This window comes from Salvelinus sp. IW2-2015, linkage group LG19 (assembly GCF_002910315.2).
Source record: "Salvelinus sp. IW2-2015 linkage group LG19, ASM291031v2, whole genome shotgun sequence".
Taxonomy (NCBI): Eukaryota; Metazoa; Chordata; class Actinopteri; order Salmoniformes; family Salmonidae; genus Salvelinus; species Salvelinus sp. IW2-2015.
Window position 1 is genome coordinate 9,747,968 of NC_036859.1, and position 27,247 is coordinate 9,775,214.

Here is a 27,247-nt window from a genome sequence, read left to right on the forward strand (position 1 = left end):
TGCCTTTTGGCTGATCCATTTGTGGTTTCACAGTGGGTGGAAAAAGAGTTTGGTCATGTGGAATCGGTGAGGGTAACTAGAAGTGGTCTATTGATAATTGTTTGTGTTTCTGTTGGGCAGAGGACGAATGCGCTTGAAGTAAAACGAATGGGGGTAAGTAAAGTGAAGTGTTTCGTTCTCAAGAAAAAGGCATCAATGAAAGGAGATATAACTGGGCTAGGAGTAGATATAGACGTTGACCAGTTGAAGGCAAAGATTCCCGGTGTATGTGATGTTCGGCGTTTGATGCGACGCAGACAGGGTGGGGAAACAGAAGAGTCAGTGACTGTTCTTTTGAGTTTTGAAGTACAGTATACGGTGGCAGCTGCAGAGAGGCATTTGGGTGTGCAGGAGAGTTACAGGATGTGGTGACGTCCCATCCTTTTAGGGTGATGGCATGAGGTAGAAATAAATACATTTAATTAGTGGAGTAGGGGGGTGTTAATTTTATTTTATATAATTTTGAAATTAGTGAATATAGTGTTAGATGGTAGGGTATTTATTTAGTACATTTTTCTATTTTAAGTAAAGTATAAGGTCTAGTAGGTGGCAGTAATGCAACAAATTGGATGCCAACCGTCGTTAAACCTCAGAAGAAGATGAAAGACCTCCAATCGTCAACATGACTGGCTGCGTTTTGCTACAATCATTATTTAGTTTTCTAAGGACCCATAAAATAGAGGCAGTGGGAGAACCTTTTCAAGTAAACTAGTTAGTTAACTTTACATATCACCAGCTTGCTAACTTCATATTAGCTATCTTGATGTACTTTATTTATCGTTGTAACACCAAATGCATTTGTAGCTAGGTAGGTAACGTTAGCTAGCTAACMGCCATGGAAGAGGGTGAAAGGATTAGCTAGCACTTCCAGGTGTCAGAGAAGGGAGAGTAGGCTACTCGGGATAGGGAAGTCCCAGTCCCTAGCGAGAAAAACTGAGGACAGTGATATAGCAACGTAATATTAAGGGCTGTCTAACTTGAGTATAATGGAAAGGGAAAAAATGCAGCCTGTTTCCTTGTGATGTTTTCTGTCTTCAGATACAGAGAGCTGTCAAAGCCTGTCTGCAGCTGAAGAGGTCCCAGTGAATGTCCCAAGAGAGTAAGGGTATATCCTTGTATGCCATGGAGTATATACAGTTTTAAAAGTCACACAATGTATAAACGTATTACAACTGGATTAGACCAACCCTGTTGGGTGTGCACGCTTCTGTTTTAGCGCAGTGTAACGGATATGAAATGGCTAGCTAGTTAGCGGTGGTGCGCGCTAATAGCGTTTCAATCGGTTACGTCACTCGCTTTGAGACCTTGAAGTAGTGGTTCCCCTTGCTCTGCAAGGGCCGCGGCCTTTGTGGAGCGATGGGTAACGACGCTTCGTGGGTGACTGTTGTTGATGTGTGCAGAGGGTCCCTGGTTCGCGCCCGAGGGGACGGACGTAAAGTTATACTGTTACACCAGCACTAAAACACCTGATTCAACATATCAAGCCTAATTTGTTAATAAACCAGTGTCCTAATCTGCTCACCCAATAGATCAGGTTGGCCACCACTGGTATTGGCTTTTTTTGGTTAACCGGAAATTGTTTTGGTAATAATAGCCTACTTGTTACTAAAATGTCTAACCTTTACATATGCGTTAGCTTACTTATACACATTGAAATTATATGAAATTGTTGATTCTTTGAAGTTGTTTAAACTTGTTTTAATTGTTAACTATTATTCAAGATTAACTAGTGTTGATGTTGATTATTCACAGATCACATTCCTGCAATAAAGAGGGGAATCTCAAATTTGTCTGTTGTATTCTCAAATGAATATTATTACCTTTTTGTTCAATCATAAGCTCTCCAATTAGTTTTATTTGATTCTTGCAAAAAAAAAATCAGGATATCAACCATGTGAACCCATTTTGCAGCTGATAATGGCATACAATGCCAGTGCAGCCATAGGCCTACAGCAGTGGTTCCCAACTCCAGTCCTTGAATACCCCCAACAGCACMATTTTTTTTGTAGCCCCAGACAAACATACCTGATTCAACTCATTGAGGGCCTGATAATTAGTTGACAAGTGTGTTTGTCTGGGGCTACACTAAAGCTGTACTGTTGGGGATACTCAAGGACTGGAGTTGGGAACCACTGGCCTACAGTGTAATGGCATTTGCCTTTTGGGCATTTGCATTGCACCCCTTGACATTGTGCATCTGAAGCATCACACACTGTTTACATATATCTTCTCAATTTAAAAATGATACCAGCAGACAATGTATATGAAGCTAGTCATTATACTAGATTTTGTACATGCCTTGTGCTGACATTACATATTTTGTAACAATGTAGCCTATTGTTAAAGTACATTATGTTTACAATATCATAAACAGTATTTTACACATTCCAAATTACATTTTATATATTCATACAGTTTAAGGGGGAACTTTAGTCATGACAAGGTGAAGGTGCTCTACTCAAATGGCACATCCGAATCATTCAGATTGACCAAAGCACATATAACAACCATCTTGTATAATTGAGGGAAGTCTTCTTTCATATTTGGAAAAGGACGAAGTAGAAACGGATGCTTCTGCAGCATTGCTCATCTTCACAGTGGGACTCCAGTCAGCATGGGTGTCTTAATAACAGAGGTCAGCTGGGGAACCTACATACATAAACAAATGAAAAGCACACCTGATGTTAGAATATCACTTCTTCAGGTCACCTATACCATCAGGGCTCTTAATTGTTTGGTTGTGTTTAATTCATTCTGGTGTTTTAATGCCATATAAAGATTGCATCTATTGTTGGGCTGGAACAAGCAATAGTCAACACAGCAGGTTGTTCTATCCTATTGAGGCCTTTTTCCTATGTTGTAATGTCCATACAATTTCACTCTTATGAACAAATTTTAATTAGGTTATTATATGAATATATGACAACCACTGGAGCTTTTTTGGAAAATAATGCCCTCCAGGCAATATGGATGTCATATTGTACAATTTGTGGCTCCCCTTTTCATGGTCATGGCTAGAAGGGGATCGCAGTTTTTTGTAAAAATTAACGTCATATTTGATATTTCGTAGCAGATTAGGAGAATTAGTTTACGGTTAGATAAATACCCCCCCCCCAAAAAAAAAAAATTATATACAGTGGGGAGAACAAGTATTTGATACACTGCCGATTTTGCAGGTTTTCCTACTTACAAAGCATCTAGGCAGGTCCAGAAATCACATTGTATGATCAGAAAATCCGAAAATCACATTGTAATGATTTTTAAGTAATTAATTTGCATTTATTGCATGACATAAGTATTTGATACATCAGAAAGCAGATCTTAATATTTGTACAGAAACCTTGGTTGCCAATTACAGAGATCAATCGTTCTCGTAGTCTTGACCAGGTTGCACACACTGAGCCAGGGATTTGGCCACTCCTCCAACAGATTTCTCCAGATCCTTCAAGGTTTCGGGCTGTCGGGCTATAACGGACTTTCAGCTCCCTCCAAAGATTTTCTATGGTTCAGGTCTGGAGACTGCTAGCCATCCAGACCTTGAATGCTTCTTACGCGCCAACTCCTTTTTAGGCCCTGGCTTGGTTGTTTCGGGTCGTTGTCATGCTGATAACCAGCACGACCCATCTTCAATCTCTACTGAGGGAAGGAAGGTTGTTGGCAATCTCGCGATCATGGGCCCGCATCCATCCTCCCTCAATACGGGCAGTCGATCCTGTACCTTGCAGAAAAGCATCCCAAGAATATGTTTTCCACCTCCATGCTTCACGGTTGGGATGGTGTTCTTGGGGTTGTACTCATCCTTCTTCTTCCTCAAACACGGCGAGTGGAGTTTAGACCAAAAGCCTATTTTTGTCTCATCAGACCATGACCTGCTCCCATTCCTCCTCTGGATCATCCAGATGGTTAATTGAAACTCAGACGGGCCTGGACATGCCGCTGGCTTTGAGCAGGTGGACCTTGCGTGCGCTGGCAGGATTTTAATCATGAGGTGTAGTGTGTTACTAACTGGTTTTTTCTTTGAATGTGGTCCAGCTTCTTCTTCAGGTCATGACCAGGTCCTGCGTGTAGTTCTGGGCTGATTACTCACTTCCTCATGATCATTGATGCCCACGAGGTGAGATCTTGCATGGAGCCCAGACCGGAGGGGATTGACCGTCATCTTGAACTTCTTCCATTTTCTAATAATTGCGCCAACGTTGTTGCCTTCTCACCAAGCTGCTTGCCTATTGTCCTGTAGCCCATCCCAGCCTGTTGCATGTCTACAATTTTATCCCTGATGTCCTTATACAGCTCTCTGGTCTGGCCATTGTGGAGAGGTTGGAGTCTGTTTGATTGAGTGTGTGGACAGGTGTTTTTTATACAGGTAACGAGTTCAAACAGGTGCAGTTAATACAGGTATGAGTGGAGAACAGGAGGGCTTCTTAAAGAAAACTAACAGGTCTGTGAGAGCCGGAATTCACTGGTTGGTAGGTGATCAAATACTTATGTCATGCAATAAAATGCAAATTAATTACTTAAAAATCATACAATGTGATTTTCTGGATTTTTGTTTTAGATTCCGTCTCTCACAGTTGAAGTGTACCTATGATAAAATTACAGACTCTACATGCTTTGTAAGTAGGAAACCTGCAAAATCGGCAGTGTATCAAATACTTGTTCTCCCCACTGTATATATATACTTTTTGACAAAAGATGGATCCCTTTTAGCCAGGACCCCTTTTTCATAGGCCTTGATTACATGGTTGCATTCAAGACAAGGTCGTTTTTATTGGTCTGTTGTCAGTATCAGTAGGGTAGGGTAGGGTAGGGTAGGCTACCATCGTATTAAAAAACATTCTGCTAATTTCTCCAGTCATATAAAGTATAGTATAATTGCATGAAAAGTTTATCAAAAGGCCACATTATTCCCATGCGAAGGAAACAGCTCTGATATTGCCTATGCACCTATGTCACTAACGTTACGCGCTTATTAATAGCCTACATTATCACTATCCAATCTACTCATCACATGAATGGTAGATTTACATTAGTGTGCAAATGCGATGATAGAGGCACACAATTCTTTGTTATTGCATTTTAATGGTGAAAAATTGCTTCCCTAAAACTTTAAACTCACGCGACACATGCTAATTGATAGACTACCAGCTATCTTGCTAGTTTTAGGCACTGTTATCATTTAGTTTGGGGAAGCCACTCGGCTGTTGTTGTCAGAAGAATAAATGCGGTGGTCTTCCAACATGGCAGCCAGGWGGCGTCGTACGTCAACCGCGAGCCCTTTATTGTTGTCTACGCCATTTCAATCTAGTTTCAAAACGAGATAGCAAGTATCATCTACAGTACCTACACGGAACAAAGTAATCATAAAGTTGCCTAACACCAAATGCAATTAGAAAGTAATTCATCGCTATGTGTGAAATTTATGTGGTTTTAAAAAATATTTCATAAATTAACTTTTCTGGAATACAGTTCAAATAAATTGAAMAATAAAATGGTGGAACATTTTGCATGATGAAAATACATATCCATATTATATTTTTTTTGTATGGGGGTGTGATATTTATGTTCTTAAAATATATGATCATACATTTAAAAAAATATKTCACGTTTATATATGAGTTTTAAATATACAGTGCATTTGGAAAGTATTCAGATATCTTTCATTTTTCCACTTTTTATTACGTTACAGCCTTACTCAAAAATTGATTAAATAGTTTTTTCCCCTCATCAATCTACACACAATACCCGATAATGACTAAGCAAAAACAGGTTAAGAAATTTTGGCAAATGTATTAAAAAAACAGAAATATCACATTTACATAAGTATTCAGACCCTTTACTCAGTACTTTGTTGAATCACCTTTGGCAGAAATGACACTACAAGCTTGGCACACCTGAATTTGAAGAGTTTTTCCCATTCTTCTCTGCAGATCCTCTCAAGCTCTGTCAGGTTGGATGGGGAGCGTCGGTGCATAGCTATTTTCAGGTCTCCAGAGATGTTCGATCGGGTTCAAGTCCGAGCTCTGGCTGGGCCACTCAAGGACATTCAGAGACTTGTTCCGAAGCCAGTCCTGTGTTATCTTGGCTGTGTACTTAAGGTCGTTGTCCTGTTGGAAGGTGAACCTTCGCCCCAGTCTGAGGTCCTGTGCGCTCTGGAGCAGGTTTTCATCAAGGATCTCGCTGTACTTTGCTCCGTTCATCATTCCCTCGATCCTAATTAGTTTCCCAGTCCCTGCCGCTGAAAAACATCACCACAGCATGATGCTGCCACCACCATGCTTCACCGTAGGGATGGTGCCAGGTTTCCTACTGACGTGAGGCTTGGCATTCAGGCCAAAGAGTTCAATCAAGGTTTCATCAGACCAGAAAATCTTGTTTCTCATTGTCTGAGTCCATTAGGTGCCTTTTGGCAAACTTCAAGCAGGCTGTCATGTGCCTTTTACTGAGGAGTGGCTTCCGTCTGGCCACTCTACCATAAAGGCCTGATTGGTGGAGTTCTGCAAAGATAGTTGTCCTTCTGGAAGGTTCTCCCATCTCCACAGAGGGTCTCTGGAACTCTGTCAGAGTGACCATCGGGTTCTTGGTCACCTCCCTGACCAAGGCACTTTTCCCCAGTTTCCCCCAGTTTGGCCGGGCGGCCAGCTCTAAGAAGAGTCTTGGTGGTTCCAAACTTCTTCCATTTAAGAATGATGGAGGCCACTGTGTTCTTGGGGACCTTCAATGCTGCAAACATTTTTTGGTACCCTTCCCCAGATCTGTGCCTTGACACAATTCTGTCACAGGGGTGTGCCTTTCCAAATCATGTCCAATCAATTGAATTTACCATAGGTGGACTCCAATCAAGTTGTAGAAACATCCCAAGGATGATCAATGGAAACAGGATGCACCTGAGGAAGCACTTCTTATGTAAATAAGGTATATAAGGTCATATATGGCCATATATTACTTTTCCGTATAGGGTCACTGGTCTTACCGCCTTAGTGGATCACGCCAGCAATAGAGGTCACCAGCTTGTAGTCCTAAAAAMCGGATATGAGTTAGCGGTTTCTACTTCTGGTTCATTGGCCATTCCTATGGAGGAAATTAATGTGGAAAGAATGGGGTTTTGGGATCAATGCCTTAAATAAGGTCTGAGTTTAACACAGGCTTAGGAGTTCTTATACATTTTGTTCTATTTGTATTTGTATTTATTAAGGATCCCCAGCTACTCTTCCTGGGGTCCAGCAACATTAAGGCAGTTACAGTATGTACAATTGAAAATATTACATGACATTACATTTCATAAAACTTTACCCAATGTATTTAGTGTGTTCCCTCAGGCCACTACTCCACTATCACATATTTACAATACAATATCCATGTGTAMGTGTGTGTAGAGTGTGTGTCTTATCATGTGTATATGTGTCTGTGCCTGTGTGTGTGTTTCTCTTCACAGTCCCCGCTGTTCCATAAGGTGTATTTTTATCTGTTTTTTAAATCTGATTCCACTGCTTGCATCAGTTACATGATGTTGAATAGAGTTCCAAGTAGCCATGGCTCTATGTAGCACTGTGCGCCTCCCATAGTCTGTTCTTGACTTGGGGATTGTGAAGAGACCTTTGGTGGCATGCCTTGTGGGGTATGCATGRGTTTCCGAGCTGKGTGCTAGTAGTTTAAACAGACACCTCCGTGCATTCAGCATGTCAACACTTTTTACAAAAACAAGTAGTGATGAAGTCAATTTCTCCTMCACTTTGAGCMATGAGATTGACATGCATATTATTAATGTTAGCTCTCCATGTACTTTTAAGGGCTTGTCGTGTTGCCCTGTTCTGGGCCAATTGTAATTTTCTGAGGTCCCTCTTTGTGGCACCTGACCACATGACTGAACAGTAGTCTATGTGCGACAAAACTAGAGCCAGTAGGACCTGCCTTGTTTATAGTGTTGTTGAAAAGTCAGAGCAGCCCTTTATTATGGATAGACTTGTCCCCATCTTAGCTACTGTTGGATCAGATTGTTTTGTCCATGACAGGGTTACACCAAGCAGTTTAGTCACCTCAACTTGCTCAATTTCCACATTGTTTATTACAAGATTTAGTTGAGGTTTAGGGTTTAGTGAATGATTCGTCCCAAATACAATGCTTTTAGTTTTTGAAATATTTATGACTAACTTATTCCTTACCACCCATTCTGAAACTATCTGCAGCTCTTTGTTGTCTCTGTTGACTGTTATATAGCAGCTTCCCACCAGAATGGGCTTTAGGTGAGGCAGAGGAACCTGTAGCCATATTACTTCAACAGTATCACGAGATCCTCTCTAAGCTTTACAGGAATGTGGTTCTGAATATAAAACGGCAACACTTCCACCTTTGACATTTCTAGCTWGTTTATAACCATTTATTACTACCACTGTATCATCAAAGGTATTATCTAAGTGAGTTTCAGAGATTGTCAGAATATGAATGTCATCTTTTACTAGCAAATTATTTATTTCATGAACATTGTTTCTTAAGCTACATATGTTAACGTGGGCTATTTTTTGCACTTCTGGGATGCTTGATTGTTTTCATTGCTTTACTGGGAAGCTTAGCAGAAGTAGACATGCTCATGTTATGTTAGTGCAGGGTGAGCTGGACTCCCTACTAGGACACTCTGGTTCATAGGCACATGATTACTGCATACAATAGCTGTAGGATCAGCAGAGGCATTCCATGAACCCAAACTATTTGGAATAATATATTAATATGATGCAGTCGTAGAGGGTTTCGCGCGCCGACTTCACCRTTTCCGATGTTACTGCTAAATGATGTAAAAGTTGGGATTAAACCATATGAAAAATTTAAATAAAGCAAAAAAGCAAAATAGAAGAAACTCACCTTTTTTGAAACATTCACTGTCGCTGTCAGAGCATGTGCCAGTGTATGCGCTTTCCCCAATGCGCTGGTCCAGTTGGGAGAGCTCCGGCGTGCCAGGCCCCCCTCCCGTTGCCTTAATGCTGCGGTTATGTATGGCTATTCTTTTTTTCCCTTGCAGTTTAATAAGGTCAGACCATTTCTTTTTCACATCAGCCACAGTTCTGTCTTGATGCTCCACCTCATTCACTGCAGTGGCGATACACTCCCAAGCTACCTGTTTGGCTTTGTTTGTCAATCCACTATTTAGTCCACCAAATAATACGTGTTGCCTGTCTTCAATCTCCTCTACCATCGCCGTGATCTCGTCTTCCAAAAAAATTGCTTTTCATGGCTATTCCTGACTAAACTCTCATTTGTGCTAGCATTCTATAAGGGGAAATCGCTGATTGTACACAGCCTGGAGGTGTGTTGGGTCATTGTCCTGTTGGGGGRAAAAAAAACTATTAATTGAAATGCATTCCATGAAGTGGGTTTAGAGAATGCCAAGAGTGTACAAAGCTGTCATCAAAGCAAAGAGTGCCTACTTTGAAGAATCTCAAACATAACATATATTTTATTTGTTTTAACACTTTTTTGGTTACTACATGATTCCATGTATTATTTCATAGTTTTGATGTCTTCACTATTATTCTACAATGTAAAGAAAAACCCTGGAATGAGTAGGTGTGTCCAGACTTTTGACTGGTACTGTATCTGTGACTGTCACGTTCCTGACCTTATTTCCTTTGTTTAGTCTTTGTTTAGTTGGTCAGGACGTGAGCTGGGTGGGTGTAGTCTATGTTATGTGTTTCTTTGTTTAGGTTTGTCTTATTGGCCTGATATGGTTCTCAATCAGAGGCAGGTGTTTTACGTTGTCTCTGATTGGGAACCATATTAAGGTAGCCTGTTTTCACTGTTGGTTTGTGGGTGATTGTTCCTGTTCTTCCGTTCATCTGTTTTTGTGTTCTCTAGTTCGKGACTGTAGCTTCGTTGGGTTTTCGTCTGTTTATTGTTTTGTTCATTATTGAAAAAGTATTCTAATAAATATGGATACATACCACGCTGCGCTTTGGTCCTCCTCTCCTTCTACCGACGAAAGCCATTACAGTGACCAACAGATGCATATCTGTATTCCAAGTAACGTGAAATCCGTTGATTAAGTTCTAATGAACTTTTTTTCAATTGATTGATTTCCTCATATGAACTATAACTCAGTAAAATATTAGAAATTGTTGCATGTTGCATTTATATTTTTGTTCAGTATAGCTATAATTTACCATCATGCTAAAACTAATTGAGAGCAATTGTGTCTTTTTGTAGGCACTAACATAGGCAAACTTAAAAATKCACAAAAAGTTACTTTAGCTGATTAAGATGATCTCATAGGAGATCTTGTACGTTTTGTTCTAAGCCTGTGTTTACCACAGACCTTAATTTCAGCGTTTATTAAAACACCCTCTAAAACCCCCATTAAGTATTTATGTAATCAAAACAAGCACATAAAGGCTTCATAATTCATAAAGATCATGTTTAACCTCTTAATTAAGGATCGGAACCTTTTCTTCAATTTTCCCCTAAAATGACATACCCAAATCTAACTGCCTGTAGATCAGGATCTGAAGCAAGGATATGCATATTCTTGATATCATTTGAAACACTTTGTGGAAATGTGAAATTAACGGGGGGAAAAAACATTTTTTTCCCCCCATCTTTGAAATGCAAGAGAAAGGCCATAATGTACTATTCCAGGTTAGGCGCAATTTAGATTTTGGCCACTAGATGGCAGCAGTGTATGGGCAAAGTTTTAGACTGATTCAATGAACCATTGCATTTCTGTTCAAAATGTTGTATCAAGACTGCCCAAAAGTGCCTAATTGGTTTATTAATACATTTTCAAGTTCCTAACTGTGCACTCTCCTCAAACAATAGCATGGTATTATTTCACTGTAATAGCTACTGTAAATTGGACAGTGCAGTGACAAGAATTTAAGCTTTCTGCCCATATCAGATATGTCTATGTCCTGGGAAATTTCCTGTTACTTACGACCTCAAGTTAATCACATTAGCCTACGTTAGCTCAACGTCCCGTGGGGGGACACCGATCCCGTAGAGGTTAACCAAAAATGCAGTTTTAAGAAAATAGAGTTAAGAAAATATTTACTAAATAAACTAAAGTAAAAAATTTAAAAAGTAACACAATAGAATAACAATAACGAGGCTATATACAGGKGGTACCAGTACCGAGTCAATGTCCAGGGGTACAGGTTAGTCGAGGTAATTTGAACATGTAGGAAGGGGTAAAGTGACTGTGCATAGATAATAAACAGTGAGTTTGATGGTTCGTCTGAGGGCACAGCAGGATTTCTTATAAGCGTCTGGATTAGTGTCCCGCTCCTTGAAAGCAGCAGCTCTATTCTTTAGCTCGGTGCGGATGTAGCCTGTAATCCATGGCTTCTGGTTGGGATATGTACGTACGGTTACTGTGGGGACGACGTCGCCGATGCACTTATTGATGAAGCCGGTGACTGAGGTGGTAACTCCTCAATGCCATTGGATGAATCCCGAAACATTTTCCAGTCTGTGCTAGCAAAACAGTCCTGCAGCATAGCATCTGCGTCATCTGACTACTTCCGTATTGAGCGAGTCACTGGCTTTAGTCTTTGCTTGTAAGCAGGAATCAGGAGGATAGAATTATGGTCAGATTTGCCAAATGGAGGGCGAGTGAGAGCTTTGTATGCGTCTCTGTGTGTGGAGTAAAGGTGGTCTAGAGTTATTTTTCCTCTGGTTGCACATGTGACATGCTGGTAGAAATTAGGTAAAACGTATTTAAGTTCCATTAGCACTGACAAGTATGAGACAGATCCCATAAAGTCACTGGTCTCTCTCCACACGAGGTGCTGACTGGCCATCCCATGTGGATGACAAATACACCTTTTCCCCAGAACAGGTTGTCCCTGCAAGGAATGGAGGAAGACATAGTTGAGTATTGTGTCACCCTTAACAGTGTTCTTAAGAGTATTTTCCCCCGGGTGAAGGCGTCTTTGCCAAATCTAGCAGTTGGAGCTGAACACTGTTTGAATCCAGGTGATTTTGTGGTGGTGAAAGACATTAGGAGAAAGAGTTGGAAGGAACCCCGTTGGAGAGGCCCGTAGCAAGTTCATCTGACTACCCCCACTGCGGTGAAGGTTGCTGAGAGAGATACCTGGATCCATGAGTCGCACTGCAGACGAGTTCCTGATACAGAAGAAGATGGGGCCTCGCCAGTTCCAGTGGTGCAGTGTGGCCCTCCTCTGCATTAGCACAGGTGTGCTAATAAGAACAGTAAGTTGTCCTCTTGTGGGAAACCTGACAGAAGTAGATGAGATGAGTCTAAAGCCAAAGGGAACAACACAGGCACGGATTAGTGGCCAAGAAGTAGATGGTCATCGGAGAAGGAGAGCCCTGCTGGGCCCCCATAACATGACAACAATCTGTTCCTCTCTAGAGCAGAAATGGTTGCTAATCTTACGTCTGGACAAAAAGTGTGTTGGATGTGTGGGTTGGGGCCAGTTATTAAGGTAGGAGCAGGTTTACCACTTGTGGGAGTTCCCATAGGGGTAAATTTGATATGCAAATGGACTTACCATTCTTAGTAGAGATGCCACATAACCCTGACCCAATGACGTTTTCTGCATTACACAACCACAGTTAACCATTAACAATGCCGACACTGGTGAACCTGGTAATGTTACTTCTGGTATTTCAGTCTATCATGTTATTATCCCTTTGTGAGGAGCTCCGAATGGAACCTATTGATGGAACCTATTGGCTGTGTGGTAAGATGGCTTACTATAGCTTTCCCTCGAACTGGGGAGGTGCTGTTGGGTTTGTGGTGACAGCTATGAGAACCGTTCCAAATAATTAGAGGGATCTGAAGGCTCTGTTAAGAGACTACAAACYTCCTGGAATGAGGAGAGATATGAGGTCTCTAACTGACATCACTCACACACCTGCCTCCGGGTTATTTGGTGTGTTCTTCCCTGGGTATGGAGTTGCATGTGCCCTAGACCAAATTCGTGACATCTCTAGACACACAGAGAAAATTGGCAATGAACTAAAATAATTGCGTAAGTTAGCTCTGCAAAACAGAGAGGCTCTTGACTCTCTTCTGGCAGGTTAAGGGGGCACTTGTGCAATGATTGACAATGAAGGTTGTACTTTTGTCCCAGATTAAAAAAACATGAGCTGGCGCACACCCAGAAAAAATAGTTTGTGTGGAGGTGCTGACTATCAGMGAATAAACTMTAAACTATCAAAATAAAGAAAGTCGCACACTTCATGTATAAACTCCCAGCAATTTAATGAGTATTATCCAATGTTTCGGGCATCACTGTGCCTTCCTCAGGGTGACCACTCTTCTAATGTGACTGGTCTTGCCGAATACATTGCCACTGTTGCTAAGAAAAATCCCCCAAAACCAGAGTGGACGCTTGCAACTTGGTTGGAATCCCTGTTTGGAAGTTGGGGATCCCAAATTGCCCAATGTGCTACAGTGTGCGTTTTTTGCTTAGTTTGCCTAATTGTGTTATTAACATGCTGTAAGGCTATCTGTGCCTCTCTGGCTAATAAGATCTCAGCAGCTTTCAGCTTTCATTCCCCCCTGTAGAGAAGGATGATGAGTAATGATTGAAGGTTGTTTTCATTTGAACAAGTTTAGAAGGTAATGTCATCTAAACCAATAATCTGTTTCCATTACGTGGAACACTGAGCTAATGAGCCAGCACCAACTTTTTGAAGGTCTTAGCAGATTTGTTACACAACAGGTTTTATGATTTGACTAAGTAGATGTCCAAGGGACAGTTAATGCAGAACATATGTCAATGCAACCGATTGCGGTAAGAGCTTTGGAGATTTATTCACCTCTTAATCTACAGATCTCTTGTGTATGTGTGTGCATTTTTGATATACTCACTCCCGTTGATTATAACCTTTGATTGTAGATTTTAGCTTTATTATGATGATTATGAATGAAATTAGATTCACTCCTGTTAATAGAAGTATAACCTTTATTATGATGATAGTATTACCATGAATGAACTTGGATAATAAAGAAGMATATGTGTAACTGTATGAAGTGAAGGTCTTGAGTTAAGACATTCTACTGCAAAGGTTTTAGAAATTGGATTGTCAACCCAGAAAGAAGGGTTTGAAAGGATTAAGTGGCTGTTTTATGTGTTGATTTCGCTTACTTATAATGATGTATTTTGATATAACTTCCCTTTGAACGAAGCTATAATCTAATGCTTACCATAAAATGTAAAGATTATTATCACAGAGTGATGAGGATGGAATGTGAGGGAAATTTTGTTGTCTGACGAGATAGCCTTGAATTGTACATACAATCATTGGTTCCTGTAGGTGCTGAGTAGARATATAAGGGGGAGACGGTCATGACCCTCTCCTTAGGAACATCTGGCAGAACGGCCAGAATATGTTTAAGTTAAGATAGGAGACGGAGCCAGTCACATGTAGGAACCAATCCAATGAATCATGTTTATGTAGGTTTTTATGTAGCTGTATTTAAGGCACTATATAAGGAAGGCCCATTTAGAGCTCACTTCAGACTGGTACTTTATGCATCTATGTTGGACTGTTACCTCTCCAGCTTGCTGACAATAAAGAGTGGTTAATTTAATATTGACTTTGAGTGTCCCTGTGTTGAATTTCCACAACAAACRCAAGCAGCAAAGTCATTACAAGCATGAGCAGCAGGAGGCTTTGGGCATTCTGCCAGTGTTGCAGGGGAAGTGTATCTGCATGGCCACGACTAGTTGGGGGTTGGAAAAATCTGTTTTTTGCACCACCACCAGTGGGGAGTAGAAATCTGCAGTGACCACAGGCACAAGAAACATGAAAATAAATGTTGTGCATGCAGTTGTGTGCAAGTAACATTTTGAGGAACCAGGGGTTGAATCCGGTTCAGGGAACAGAACCGAAAACAGAAAAGAACAAAGGAACAGAACTGTTATTTTAAAAGCATGGGAACCGGTTAATAATATTATTTTACATTCCAGGCATTTATTTCTAGTCCCACAACAAAGCGCCTATGCAAAGTCCTCACTCTGTCACTCAGAAACTTATTTCAATATTTGCCTACAAGCTGAAAATATTTGCCTGTGCGTGTTTAGGTTACCTGCCCCTGCCCCTCCGAAGCATAGGCTACTGTACTGATATTAGAAGCGTTATTCAGAAGATCGGGAGAGAGATTTAGAATATATTTACTTTTTTCAATGCTATTTAAGGATCCTATAGGCCTAGTTATCACGTTTGACGTTGGATTTATTAACTACAAAAAGGTGTGTTTTTAATTCTGGTGCCACTCTGCACACACAAACTTTTTAGCTAGCAAGCTCAAGCTTGTGGGCCCTTCCCAAAAATGCAGAGACGAAGAAATAGAAAAGTAAAACATGCCATAATAAAAGTAATTATAAATAAACAAAGAGCAATGATAACTTGTCTATGTACACAGGGTATCAGTACCGAGTCGGTAAATTACACTCACGCCAATAAAGCAGGATTGAAAAGAATCACGGGTAAACTGGGATAGAGAACATGCATGGGTTTGTCGGTATTGGATCCTCTGCTCAGATGCGGTGTGAGAACGTTGCCTGGTGATGTCAACAGCTCCACTGTTGTCAGCCAGGTACTGTAGCTCTCTGGTAGAAGCAAGGAATCAGCAGCGGCGGCAGCATTGCTTCGAGACTGAAAATGGCGCGGACAGATAGGGCTGCCATGATTCTTGCTCTTAGGAAACTTTGCAGTATTTTGTTTTTTTTATGTGTTATTTCTTACATTATTAGCCCAGGAAATTGTTGGTGTTATTAGATACAGCCGGGAAGAACTTTTGGATATCAGAACGGCAGTAACTCACCAGCATTACCAACATTACGACCAGGAATACGACTTTCCCGAATCGGATCATTTGTTCGTACCCCAGAGATTTCATTCCAGAGAGATATCAGGGATTGTAGCGTACTCTGTTTCACTGTCTACGATTTGGTGAATGGATAAGGCGGAGTCAGGCGCAGGACACAGGTATGAGTAATAAACAGAGAATTTACTCAAAATTTAAGCAATGTTCCAACAAGGAAAAATACAGATATCCAGAGCACAAAATAACGAACCCACATGACAACGACAATCACGCACAAAACAGAAAGGGAAGCCAGAGGGTTAAATAAGGAACATTGATTATGGAATGGAAACCAGGTGTGTATAATGAAGACAAAACAAAACGAAAATTAAACATGGATCGGTGGTGACTAGAAAGCCGGTGACGTCGACCGCCAAACGCCGCCCGAACAAGGAGAGGGACCAACTTCGGCGGAAGTCGTGACATTCACGGAAACATGGCACTCTTGGGATATACAGTCTGAATCCGTACAGACAGTTGGGTTCTCAGTTCGTCACGCAGACAGGAATAAATATCTCTCTGGGAAGAAAAAGGGTGGGGGTGTATGTTTCATGATTTACTACTCATGGTGTGATTGTGATAAGATACAGGAACTCAAGTCCTATTGTTCACCCAACCTACAATACCTCACAATCGTATGCTGACCGTATTACCTCCCAAGATAATTATTTTCGGCTATAGTCACAGCCGTGTAAATTCCCCCTCAAGCCGATACCACAACGGCCCTCAAAGAACTTCACTGGACTTTATGCAAACTGGAAACCACATATACTGAGGCCTCATTTATTRTCGCTGGGGATTTTAACAAAGCAAATTAGAGAAAAACGCTACCGAAGTTCTATCAACACATCAACTGTAGCGCTGCTAAAACATTCAACCATTGCTTCTCCAACTTCCAGGGTGCCTACATGGCCACCCCCTGCCCTCCCTTCGGCAAATCTGATCACAACTCCATTTTGCTCCTCCCGTCCTATAGGCAAAAACTCAAACAGGAAGTACCCGTGCAAAGGACTATTCAACGCTGGTCTGACCAATCGGAATAAACGCTTCAAGATTGTTTTGATCACGCGGACTGGGATATGTTCCAGGTAGCCTCAGAAAATATAATTGACGAATACTCTGATACGGTGAAAAACCCTTGAATGAGTAGGTGTTCTAAAACTTTTGACCGATAGTGTACATACAAGGTTGAAGTCGGAAGTTTACATACACTTAGGTTGGAGTCATTAAAACTCATTTTTCAACCACTCCACAAATTTCTTGTTAGCAAGAAATGGTTAGGACATCTACTTGTAATTTTTCCAACAATTGTTTACAGACAGATTATTTCACTTATAATTCACTGTATCACAATTCCAGTGGGTCAGAAGTTTACATACACTAAGTTGACTGTGCCTTTAAAAACAGTTGGAAAATTCCAGAAATGATGTCATGGCTTTAGAAGCTTCTAATAGGCTAATTGACATAATTTGAGTCAATTTGAGGTGTACCTGTGGATATATTGCAAGGCCTACCTTCAAACTCAGTGGTCCTTTTGCTTGACATCATGGGAAATCAAAAAGAAATCAGCCAAGACCTCAGAAAAAGTAATTAGACTCACAAGTTGGTTCATCTTGGGAGCAATTTCAAAACGCCTGAAGGTACACGTTCATCTGTACAAACAATAGTTCGCAAGTATAAACACCATGGGACACACAGCCGCCATACCGCTCAGGAAGGAGACAAGTTCTCTCTCCTAGAGATGAACGTACTTTGGTGTGAAAGTGCAATCAATCCCAGAACAACAGCAAAGGACCTTGTGAAGATGCTGGAGGAAACGGGTACAAAAGTATCTATATCCACAGTAAAACGAGTCCTATATCGACATAACTGAAAGGCCGCTCAGCAAGGAAGAAGCCACTGCTCAAACCGCAATAAAAAGCCAGACTACAGTTTTCAACTGCACATGGGACAAAGATCGTACTTTTTGGAGAAATGTCCTCTGGTCTGATGAAACAAAATAGAACTGTTCGGCCATAATGACCATCGTTATGTTTGGAGGAAAGGGGGAGTCTTGCAAGTCGAAGAACACATCCCAACCGTGAAGCACGGGGTGGCAGTATCATGTTTGGGGGTGCTTTGCTGCAGTTCACAAAATAGATGGCATCACGAGGGAGGAATGATGTGGATATATTGAAGCAACATCTCAAGACATCAGTCAAGAAGTTAAGCTTGGTCGTAAATGGGTCTTTCAAATTGACAATGACCCCAAGCATACTTCCAAAGTTGTGGCAAAATGGCTTAAGGACAACAAGTCAAGGTATTGGAGTGGCCATCACAAAGCCCTGACCTCAATCCCATAGAAAATTTGTGGGCAGAACTGAAAAAGCGTGTGTGAGCAAGGAGGTCTACAAACCTGACTAGTTAGACCAGCTCTGTCAGGAGGAATGGGCCAAAATTCACCCAACTTATTGTGGGTGCTTGTGGAAGGCTACCCAAAACGTTTGACCCAAGTTAAAACATTTAAAGGCAATGCTACCAATACTAATTGAGCGTATGTAAACTTCTGACTCACTGGGAATGTGATGAAAGAAATAAAGCTGAAATAAATCATTCTTCTACCATTATTCTGACACTTCACATTCTTAAAATAAAGTGGTGATCCTACTGACCTAAGACAGGGAATTGTGGAAGAACTGAGTTTAAATGTATTTGGCTAAGGTGTATGTAAACTTTCGACTTCAACTGTACATAACCCTGGATTGCTGATGCTATGTATTGGCCATTGAGAGGTTTGAAGCCACCGGTTGTCCATATTGGCACTCCTAGTAGGAGCAGTCCTCCGTAGGAATGAGTGGAATTCTACAGTACTTCAATTAAATGTTTCAAGGACAGAATTACATGTATTTAATCATTTTTGCTATAGTGCTGGGACAGTAACATTAGTACTCTCAACAACAAAATACTAAAGGAAAATGTTTATATATTTTTATGTTTAGCTCACATAATATAATTTAAAAGTACGCATTAAGGTATCTGTAATAGAATAAATGTGTCAAAAACAAATGTAGACATTAATAAATGCATTTCTATAGCATCCCCCTCAAAAAAGACAATTGAGGAGTACCAAGAAGGCTGTGCGGTGGCTTCAATACAGTGCCAGTCAGTCATCCAAATACACATCATTGGTGACAAGCCAAGCGCATCCTAGATTTATGGCAGAACTGTGAACTCACGCAAGAACCGAGAGGAAACGTCCACTAAATTATAGACAGGACCTGACAAGTTTTTTATGTTAAACTGCCTGAGTAAACAATCATATTTATCCACCATATTTGACGTGTACAAGTTTCTGATGGGCCAGTTACAATGTAACTATCACGTTCAAGTAAAATCAACGATTTTAATTGGGCTGATGCGCATTTTGAGATGGAGAAGGGGGGAAAATGGGGGGGGGGGGGTGGTGGTAACTTTTACCCCTTTTTCGTAATATCTAATTGGTAGTTAGTCTTGTTCCTTCGCTGCAACTCCCCTACGGACTTGGGAGAGGCGAAAGTCGAGAGCCTTGCGTCCTCAAACACAACCCTGCCAAGCCACACTCGTTCTTGACACACCGCTCACTTAACCCGGAAGCCAGCCGCACAAATGTTTCGGAGGAAACACCGTCCAGCTGGCAACCGAAGTCAGCTTGCAAAGACAGAAAAGAAATCCCGGCCAAACCCTCCTCTAACCCGGATGACGCTGAGCCAATTGTGCGCCGCCTCATGGGTCTCCCGGTAACAGCCGGCTGTGACACAGCCTGACATTGAATCTGGGTCTGTAGTGGACGCCTCAAGCAGTGCCTTAGACCGCTGCACCACTTGTGAGGCCGGAGAAACTGTATGGCCCCAGTTTGCTAGATGAGTGAAAAGTAAAGAGCCCGCTTCACAGACATAACAAATAGTATCAAGTTGGTATAGGAATGTAAAGAATTTTATTTACTTATCAGTATTACAAAATGCGTTCACATTTGCATAGTGTTTTTAAATGCAGCTAAACATAACAGCTGGAATTTCTCTTCATACGATGAAATATTCAGTATAGCGTTATAGTCATTATACCTTCATTTAAAATAAAATCAGCATACCTTCATTTTGATCACCTCAAAAATAGCATTTTGTCAAAGAAAGTTATCAGTCCTTTTGTTTTGACTGTTAAGGTGAGGACATATCATAATAATGTCTGGAACAGAGAGAATGGAATGGCATCAATCACATGGAAACCATGTGTTTATGGAAACCATGTTTGATGTATTGGATACCATTCCACTCATTGGTTTTGACATGTACTGTATGGGGCATTTCCCAATGTATGTATGACAGTCAGAGGCAATAGGCAAGTTTAATCACATACAAGCTTATAAACTCTTGTAATATTCATATAATACTGTAAATTCAGTACACTAGTGCAGATCCTTCTTATGCAAATGAACACAGAATTATAAATGATTTAGTATTCTATGTATAGGAATACCATATAAATGTAGATTACTGACACTGCAGTAATCTATGTGTCACAGAGGAGTTTGGGGTGGCTCAGAAACGTCCGTTGGTGAGGGTAAGAACAAACCGAGGAACCCGGAAGAATGAAGGTACGATCGAAGAGAGCCAGGAAAGATATGGGACCTGGGTCAGGAGGAATTTAAGGGAGGTGTAGTCAGTCACACTGCGGCCTGAAAGAAAGAGGGAGAAGTACGTAAAATATTAAGACAGAGTGTGTTGTGTAGGCCTATGTACAGTTCTGCATGCAAATAGATATCTTTTGGAGGGGGGGGGGGGATAATACATGTGTACACACTACAATAGCTAGGTTACCATCCAATTGGCGACAGATTTATGTGAATATTGTACAATATATGCACATTTTCCCACTAGAGGYGTTGCCATCAAACTGACTTGTTGCAGATAAAAGGCTGTGCATGGTGACAGAGTGCACATAAGTTCCAATGCACTGAATAAAAGACAAGTTAAATGGGTTTCCATTACATTTTCAACTCTACCGATGGTTTTGTCACAAAAACTGCTGCAATAAATAACAAAATTGCCCAGTCTGGTTTTGGCACATGCTCTCTAGACAAGAGTTTGCTGATTAAGTGGACAGGGGGTTATATGAWGGCATATGGCTTAAGAGCAATATCATTTTATATGATAATTGGCAGCCAAGCACCGATCATCATGTCACCAGCATTCAAATAATAGCCTACCCTCRATATTTAGCCTATTGGAAATGTCCATGATACCCGTTCACTTAACTAAAATTAGTGATGGGAGTGATATTTTACCGTCAACATCTTGTATTCCGTATCGCCTAGACAGGTCACAGGTCATCAACACTTTTCCTGACAGCGACATCAGGTTTTTATCTTCAAATCATAAAAAGAATGCAAAACACAAATTAAACTGGAATGACAAATATGCAAAACAGTAAAGGTGAAAGCCCAGATCGAAAACAATGTAATCTTCAAAGGATAGTCAGTCTGTTTTGTTGTTAAAGGGGCCGTGCAGTCAAAAAATGTGATTTTCCTGTGTTTATGTGTTTACATATACAGTTGAAGTCGGAAGTTTACATACACCTTAGCCAAATACATTTAAACTCAGTTTTTCACAATTCCTGACATTTAATCCTAGTAAAAATTCCCTGTCTTAGGTCAGTTAGGATCACCACTTTATTTTAAGAATGTGAAATGTCAATAATAGTAGAGAGTGATTTATTTCAGCTTTCTTTCATCACATTCCCAGTGTGTCAGAAGTTTACATACACTCAATTAGTACTTGGTAGCAATGCCTTTAAATTGTTTAACTTGGGTCAAACGTTTTGGGTAGCCTTCCACAATAAGTTGGGTGAATTTTGGCCCATTCCTCCTGACAGAGCTGGTGTAACGGAGTCAGGTTTGTAGGCCTCCTTCCTCGCACACGCTTTTTCAGTTCTGCCCACAAATGTTCTATGGGATTGAGGTCAGGGCTTTGTGATGGCCACTCCAATACCTTGACTTTGTTGTCCTTAAGCCATTTCGCCACAACTTTGGAAGTATGCTTGGGGTCATTGTCMATTTGAAAGACCCATTTGTGACCAAGCTTTAACTTCCTGACTGATGTCTTGAGATGTTGCTTCAATATATCCACAATTTTCCTTTCTCAAGATGCCATCRATTTTGTGAAGTGCACCAGTCCCTCCTGCAGCAAAGCACCCCCAAAACATGATGCTGTCACCCCTGTGCTTCACGGTTGGGATGGTGTTCTTCGGCTTGCAAGCCTCCCCCTTTTCCTCAAAACATAATGATGGTCATTATGTCCAAACAGTTCTAATTTGTTTCATCAGACCAGAAGACATTTCTCCAAAAAGTACGATATTTGTCCCTATGTGCAGTTGCAAACTGTAGTCTGGCTTTTTTATGGCGGAGCAGTGGCTTCTTCCTTGCTGAGCGGCCTTTCAGGTTATGTCGATATAGGACTCGTTTTACTGTGGATATAGATACTTTTGTACCCGTTTCCTCCAGCATCTTCACAAGGTCCTTTGCTGTTGTTCTGGGATTGATTTTCACACCAAAGTACGTTCATCTCTAGGAGACAGAACTTGTCTCCTTCCTGAGCGGTATGACGGCTGCGTGTTCCCACGGTGTTTATACTTACGTACTATTGTTTGTACAGATGAACGTGGTACCTTCAGGCGTTTGGAAATTGCTCTCAAGGATGAACCAGATAATTTTTCTGAGGTCTTGGCTGATTTATTTTGATTTTCCMATGATGTCAAGCAATGAGGCAAAGTTGGAAGGTAGGCCTTGCAATACATCCACAGGTACACCTCCAATTGACTCAAATGATGTCAATTAGCCTATCAGAAGCTTCTAAAGCCATAACATAATTTTCTGGAATTYTGCAAGCTGTTTAAAGGCACAGTCAACTTAGTGTATGTAAACTTCTGACCCACTGGAATTGTGATACCGTAAATTATAAGTGAAATAATCTGTCTGTAAACAATTGTTGGAAAAATTACTTGTGTCATGATGTCCTAACCGACTTGCAAAACTATAGTTTTTGTGGAGTGGTTGAAAAATGAGTTTTAATTTAACCTAAGTGTATGTAAACTTCCAACTTCAACTGTATGTTTGTATGTATGTATGTATGTATGTATATATATTTCCACACTATGAGTTTGCAATAATACTATAAAATTGTGAAAATTATGGTATCGTGTAGCTCAGTTGGTTGTGGGTTCAATTCCCATGGGGGACCAGTATGAAAAAAGAAGTATGAAAATGTATGCACTCACTACTGTAAGTCGCTCTGGATAAGCACGACTGCTAAAATGTTTACACTTTTAGTGTAAGAGCTGTTTGAAAAGACCGCCTGAAATTTCAGCTTGTTTGGCTGAGTGGGATTTTTGGACTTCACGGTATAAGTTAATAGACCAATAACAAAGAGTTTGCCATCCTCTCTGCCAATAAAATCAATTTCAGGTAACACAACCCTCCCATTAGGCTCATCCAATTAGACCCCTCAGGCCACTCCTAGACAGTCATAGCTAAATTCTTGCTTGAGAAATTGTATTTTGCTTAGAAGCTACTTTTGTTTATTTTTTCCCCCATTTGAATAAAAATGTGGCTTTATTATCAACTGTAGAAATATAATGGTGCATGGCCATGTACATGCTGTAGCATAATGTACCTTTCGCCAGCTCAACAATGCACTTCCCACTCAGCTCTGTGGTTTCTCCATTGGCAAAGAAGGATCTGAACTGAGAGAAACAGGGAGTTATGTCATTTCACAAACTCAATACAGTAAGAGAGAATAMGAACTAGTAAAGCCTATGAAAATGTATAATTTAGCAAATAATCTGGTGCACAAGCCACACAGCCTTATTTTCAGGTTACTGAACTTGGAGAAAACTGCATCAGCCTCTCAAACCACCCATACTGAATGGCAATACTCTAATCAAGGCATAAAATTAACACCCGCCATCAGCCAAATGCAGGTAGATTTAAGTATTGGCAGGTAAGAATATCTATTTCACCAGCCATGTTGGCGGTTGGTCAATTTGCCAGGCTCTACAGTGCGAGCATGACATTTGCGAATAAAAATAGTCAAAAGTCAAGTATGARCACATGTGCATATTGCGATTTATAGTAGAAAAATGCTGCAGTACCTTTTTTCAAAGTATTTCTGCTGTTTTCTTTCATAGCTGCTAGTCACACAAAGAAATACGAATCCTATATCCCCCCCTCACGCAGCAACACCGCCTGGATGGAGAGCTGTGCACTCTGAGTGAAGTGCTGATAGWTTCATTTTTGTAGGCACAGGTATAAAAGTTGTCTAATTTACTCAAAAGTCTACAAAGTGAGACTTTGTCCTCGTGTTTCTTGGTGAACAGTTTTCCTTCCATCCCTCTCCTCGCCCTTACCTGGGCTCGAACCAGGAACCCTCTGCACACATCAACAACTGCCTCCCACAAAGCATCGTTACCCATCGCTCCAGAAAAGCAGAGCAAGGGAAACAACTACTTCAAGGTCTCAGAGCAAGTGACGTCACCGATTGAAACGCTATTAGCGCGCACCCCGCTAACCATTTCACACCAGTTACACTGGCTATTGATAGTTTTGTTCAAAAGATCAGGTTGTTTGAGTCTGCTGCTTTAACTGATAGCGGAGACACCCTAGTCAGATCCCATCTCACACACACACACACAGTAGCCCCATTACCACGGTAACCTCCCGCCCTTAAAGGGTAGATTTTTAAAATCTAACTGCCACAGTGGCTGGTGGACCAAAAAGTACATTTTAGGCCCTGACTAATGGTTTATCATCTACCTTAGGATCAACGCCCGGTGGAGCATCCTTCTCAATGATGAGTTGAGACACCAACTCTGTCTGAACTGCTCCTGGCCACAGGCTGACAGAGGCCACTCCCCTGCTTCTCAGCTCAACTGCTGTGTCTGCAGCTAGCCTGTCACACTGGAGAGGATATGGATTAGAGTATCAGAGCTGAGATAAAAAATAAAGCATAAAATGCACTTGTTGAAAGTTGAACAAACTCTAATACACGAACTTGAACTTAAAAGAGGGAGTGATATGTTCAAGATCTGTGTTACTTTGGATGACTACAGTTATTTCATACTACAAATAGGAAATGTCATTGAGGTGAACAGATAATTAACAATTAGGAGCATAGAGATGGCAGAACTCACCGCAGCCTTACCAACACCATATGACACATTGAAGAGATACCTCAACCCTCCCATAGAAGAGATGACCACAATCAAGCCCCTGCCCTGTGCCACCATCATTCGTGAAGCATACACTGAGCAGAAATAGTGTCCCCTGACAGAGAAAAATGCAAAGTGTCAAAGCGTACAGATAACCAAAGCACTGTTATCTACTTATCTGCTACTGTGAGTATAAGGTGGAGTTGACTGTCAGAAGCTGAAAGCGGTCTACCCATCAGAACAAAGAGACTGAACACTGCAATAGGGTGCATTCCAAGTAAGACCTTACTAAACTAATGAGAGTACCTAAGGCCAGTGTTGTTCATGGAATCCCATACGGTTGGATCGGTTTCCCAGAACTTCTTCCCCATGTTAGTGAAAATAGCCTGAAATAACATTACAAATCATCATCGTCATTAGTCATAAAGACTTTTTACACTTTTTTGATAAGGTGATTGAAATTCCCTCTCCATACGCTAATGTCACTTCAAACAACCAGTGTTGTTTTTACAAACCCTGTCAATAACTTATTGTCATGTAGTCTCTTGACAGTTTTCCCTGCAACGATGTCACTGACCTGTACACCAGCATAGGCGTTGTTCACTAGGATGTCCAGTCTGCCATTCTGCTCACGTTGGATTTGATCAAATAGATATTTGAGGTCTTCATCACTTGAAGAATCACATACAACTGGCACACAGTTCCCACCCCTCTCCTTCACCTGCCATTGAGATTGGAGAAGGAAAGTGGTTAATTAGTCTTCGTCCAAACAACACGGTGGTCAATATGTCTTCTAATTGTCTCTCTGACTCTACCAACAACAGTATTCAGTGGAAATATCTTTCAGCCTTGTTTTTCACCTTTCTCACAGGACCTCCATTAAACTTTCATGTGTACTTGGGACATTTAGTACACATGAACGTATGAAAGTTCACCTGAGCAGCAGTTTCCTTCAGGGTCTTCTCCTGGCGGCCAGTGATGTAAACGGTAGCTCCCGCCTCTGACAGCTGCAGGGCAATGCCTCTTCCAATGCCACGAGAGGCACCTGTCACCAAACACACCCAGCCTGAGAGGGCCATTAGCTGATGAGGGGAAAAAGGGAAGGAAATGAAAATGGATGGTGAATTTAAGTCTTGATGTTTGAAACTTTTGCAAACAGCATACATTAATCTTGACTGAGCCTACACTGGAGGAAAATACAGTTAAATAATAGGGGGATAGCGCCACCTTTTGACAACGTATCGTGGGTAACGACGTCATTCTGGACCTCAGTATGATAACGTATTTGGTTACACTTAATGTTACATTTTGACAAGAGGATCATTTGGTAAACCAGCGATTGAGCGAGAAAGAGCAAAACACGCTTAACATATTGCCTTAACTAAGGTTTGGTCGGTTACCAAACAAGAAAAATAACACAAGAAACATACTCTTTACTGCCCTTTATGTAAAAAACAAACGTAGCAGCATTTTTCAATCACGTCCTAAAATAATCCAGTACTATTGTTGTTTTACCTCTTATCAGTTTAAAAACGTTGACGTAAACAGTTGCTTGAGATTCCTCTTGTATCGCCAGTCGATAATATGGTGGAGTGTTTGAGTATGGACATGGCCAAGTATACGCACTGACTTGGAAATCAGCCCATGTAACCACCCCTCAACTACCGTAATGTTCATAATATGAGCACCTACTTTCAATTGTACTGTACAATAAAAGTGCGTCCACCCCAAACTTACGAGAAGATAAATGGTAGACCTAAGTTACACAAAAACATAAATATAATCGTAAATGGTAAAGATGGTCCTTATGTTTGAGAAATGTGATCTTTGTGGGGATCTCAAATTACCTGTGAAACTACGTCAATATTTCTATCTTAGGCTAACTTTGTGTTCAGGGGCGAAAATCTGATATCAACCTTGGAGGGGACAATTACATGACATTTTCTCAGGAGCAATTCCTGAGGGGGACACCAAAAGTAGTGCTGTAACACATAGACTATGTTGTAATATGTTAAATGTATATTGAGGGACCATAATCACTACTACTGGATAATTGTTAGGTACAGTAGTTAACTGAAGGGTTGTCCCAACTTGTTTAAATCATTATAATACTAATAATAATAATAGTTATAGCAGTGTTCCTTATCAGTGCAGTGTTCCTCTCTCTTG

The 27,247-nt window shown here is 40.9% G+C and overlaps 1 protein-coding gene and 1 long non-coding RNA gene across 3 annotated transcripts; both read right to left on the reverse strand.

Annotated features, from left to right (window-relative positions):
* Positions 1-1,917: 1,917 nt before the first annotated feature.
* LOC111979332 (uncharacterized) lies at positions 1,918-12,453 on the reverse strand. 2 transcript variants are annotated; one of them, XR_011481637.1, is made up of 5 exons: positions 11,152-12,453; positions 8,893-9,352; positions 7,010-7,107; positions 5,931-6,923; positions 1,918-2,688 (listed from the first exon to the last, which is right to left on the reverse strand). It is a non-coding gene; the product is annotated as an uncharacterized lncRNA (long non-coding RNA). The 2 variants fall into 2 exon arrangements; XR_002879318.2 differs by lacking the exon at positions 1,918-2,688 and having other exon boundaries at positions 4,820-6,923; positions 11,386-12,453.
* A 7,338-nt stretch (positions 12,454-19,791) lies between these two features.
* dhrs1 (dehydrogenase/reductase (SDR family) member 1) lies at positions 19,792-26,731 on the reverse strand. The gene is made up of 9 exons (XM_024009779.1): positions 26,594-26,731; positions 26,014-26,160; positions 25,656-25,799; positions 25,385-25,464; positions 25,061-25,193; positions 24,684-24,827; positions 23,545-23,614; positions 21,162-21,242; positions 19,792-20,552 (listed from the first exon to the last, which is right to left on the reverse strand). Exons 2-9 carry the CDS (start codon positions 26,155-26,157, stop codon positions 20,416-20,418), a joined length of 933 nt encoding a protein of 310 aa, XP_023865547.1. The 5' UTR covers positions 26,158-26,160; positions 26,594-26,731; the 3' UTR covers positions 19,792-20,415.
* Positions 26,732-27,247: the final 516 nt, after the last annotated feature.

Coding starts and splice junctions, on each gene's coding strand:
- dhrs1 (XM_024009779.1), bottom strand. CDS start 26,157: ATGGCCCTCTCAGGCTGGGTGTGTTTGGTGACAGGTGCCTCTCGTGGC. Junction 25,465..25,655: donor ACGCCTATGCTGGTGTACAG/GTCAGTGACATC, acceptor ATGTTATTTCAG/GCTATTTTCACTAACATGGG. Junction 25,194..25,384: donor ATGAACAACACTGGCCTTAG/GTACTCTCATTA, acceptor TTTCTCTGTCAG/GGGACACTATTTCTGCTCAG.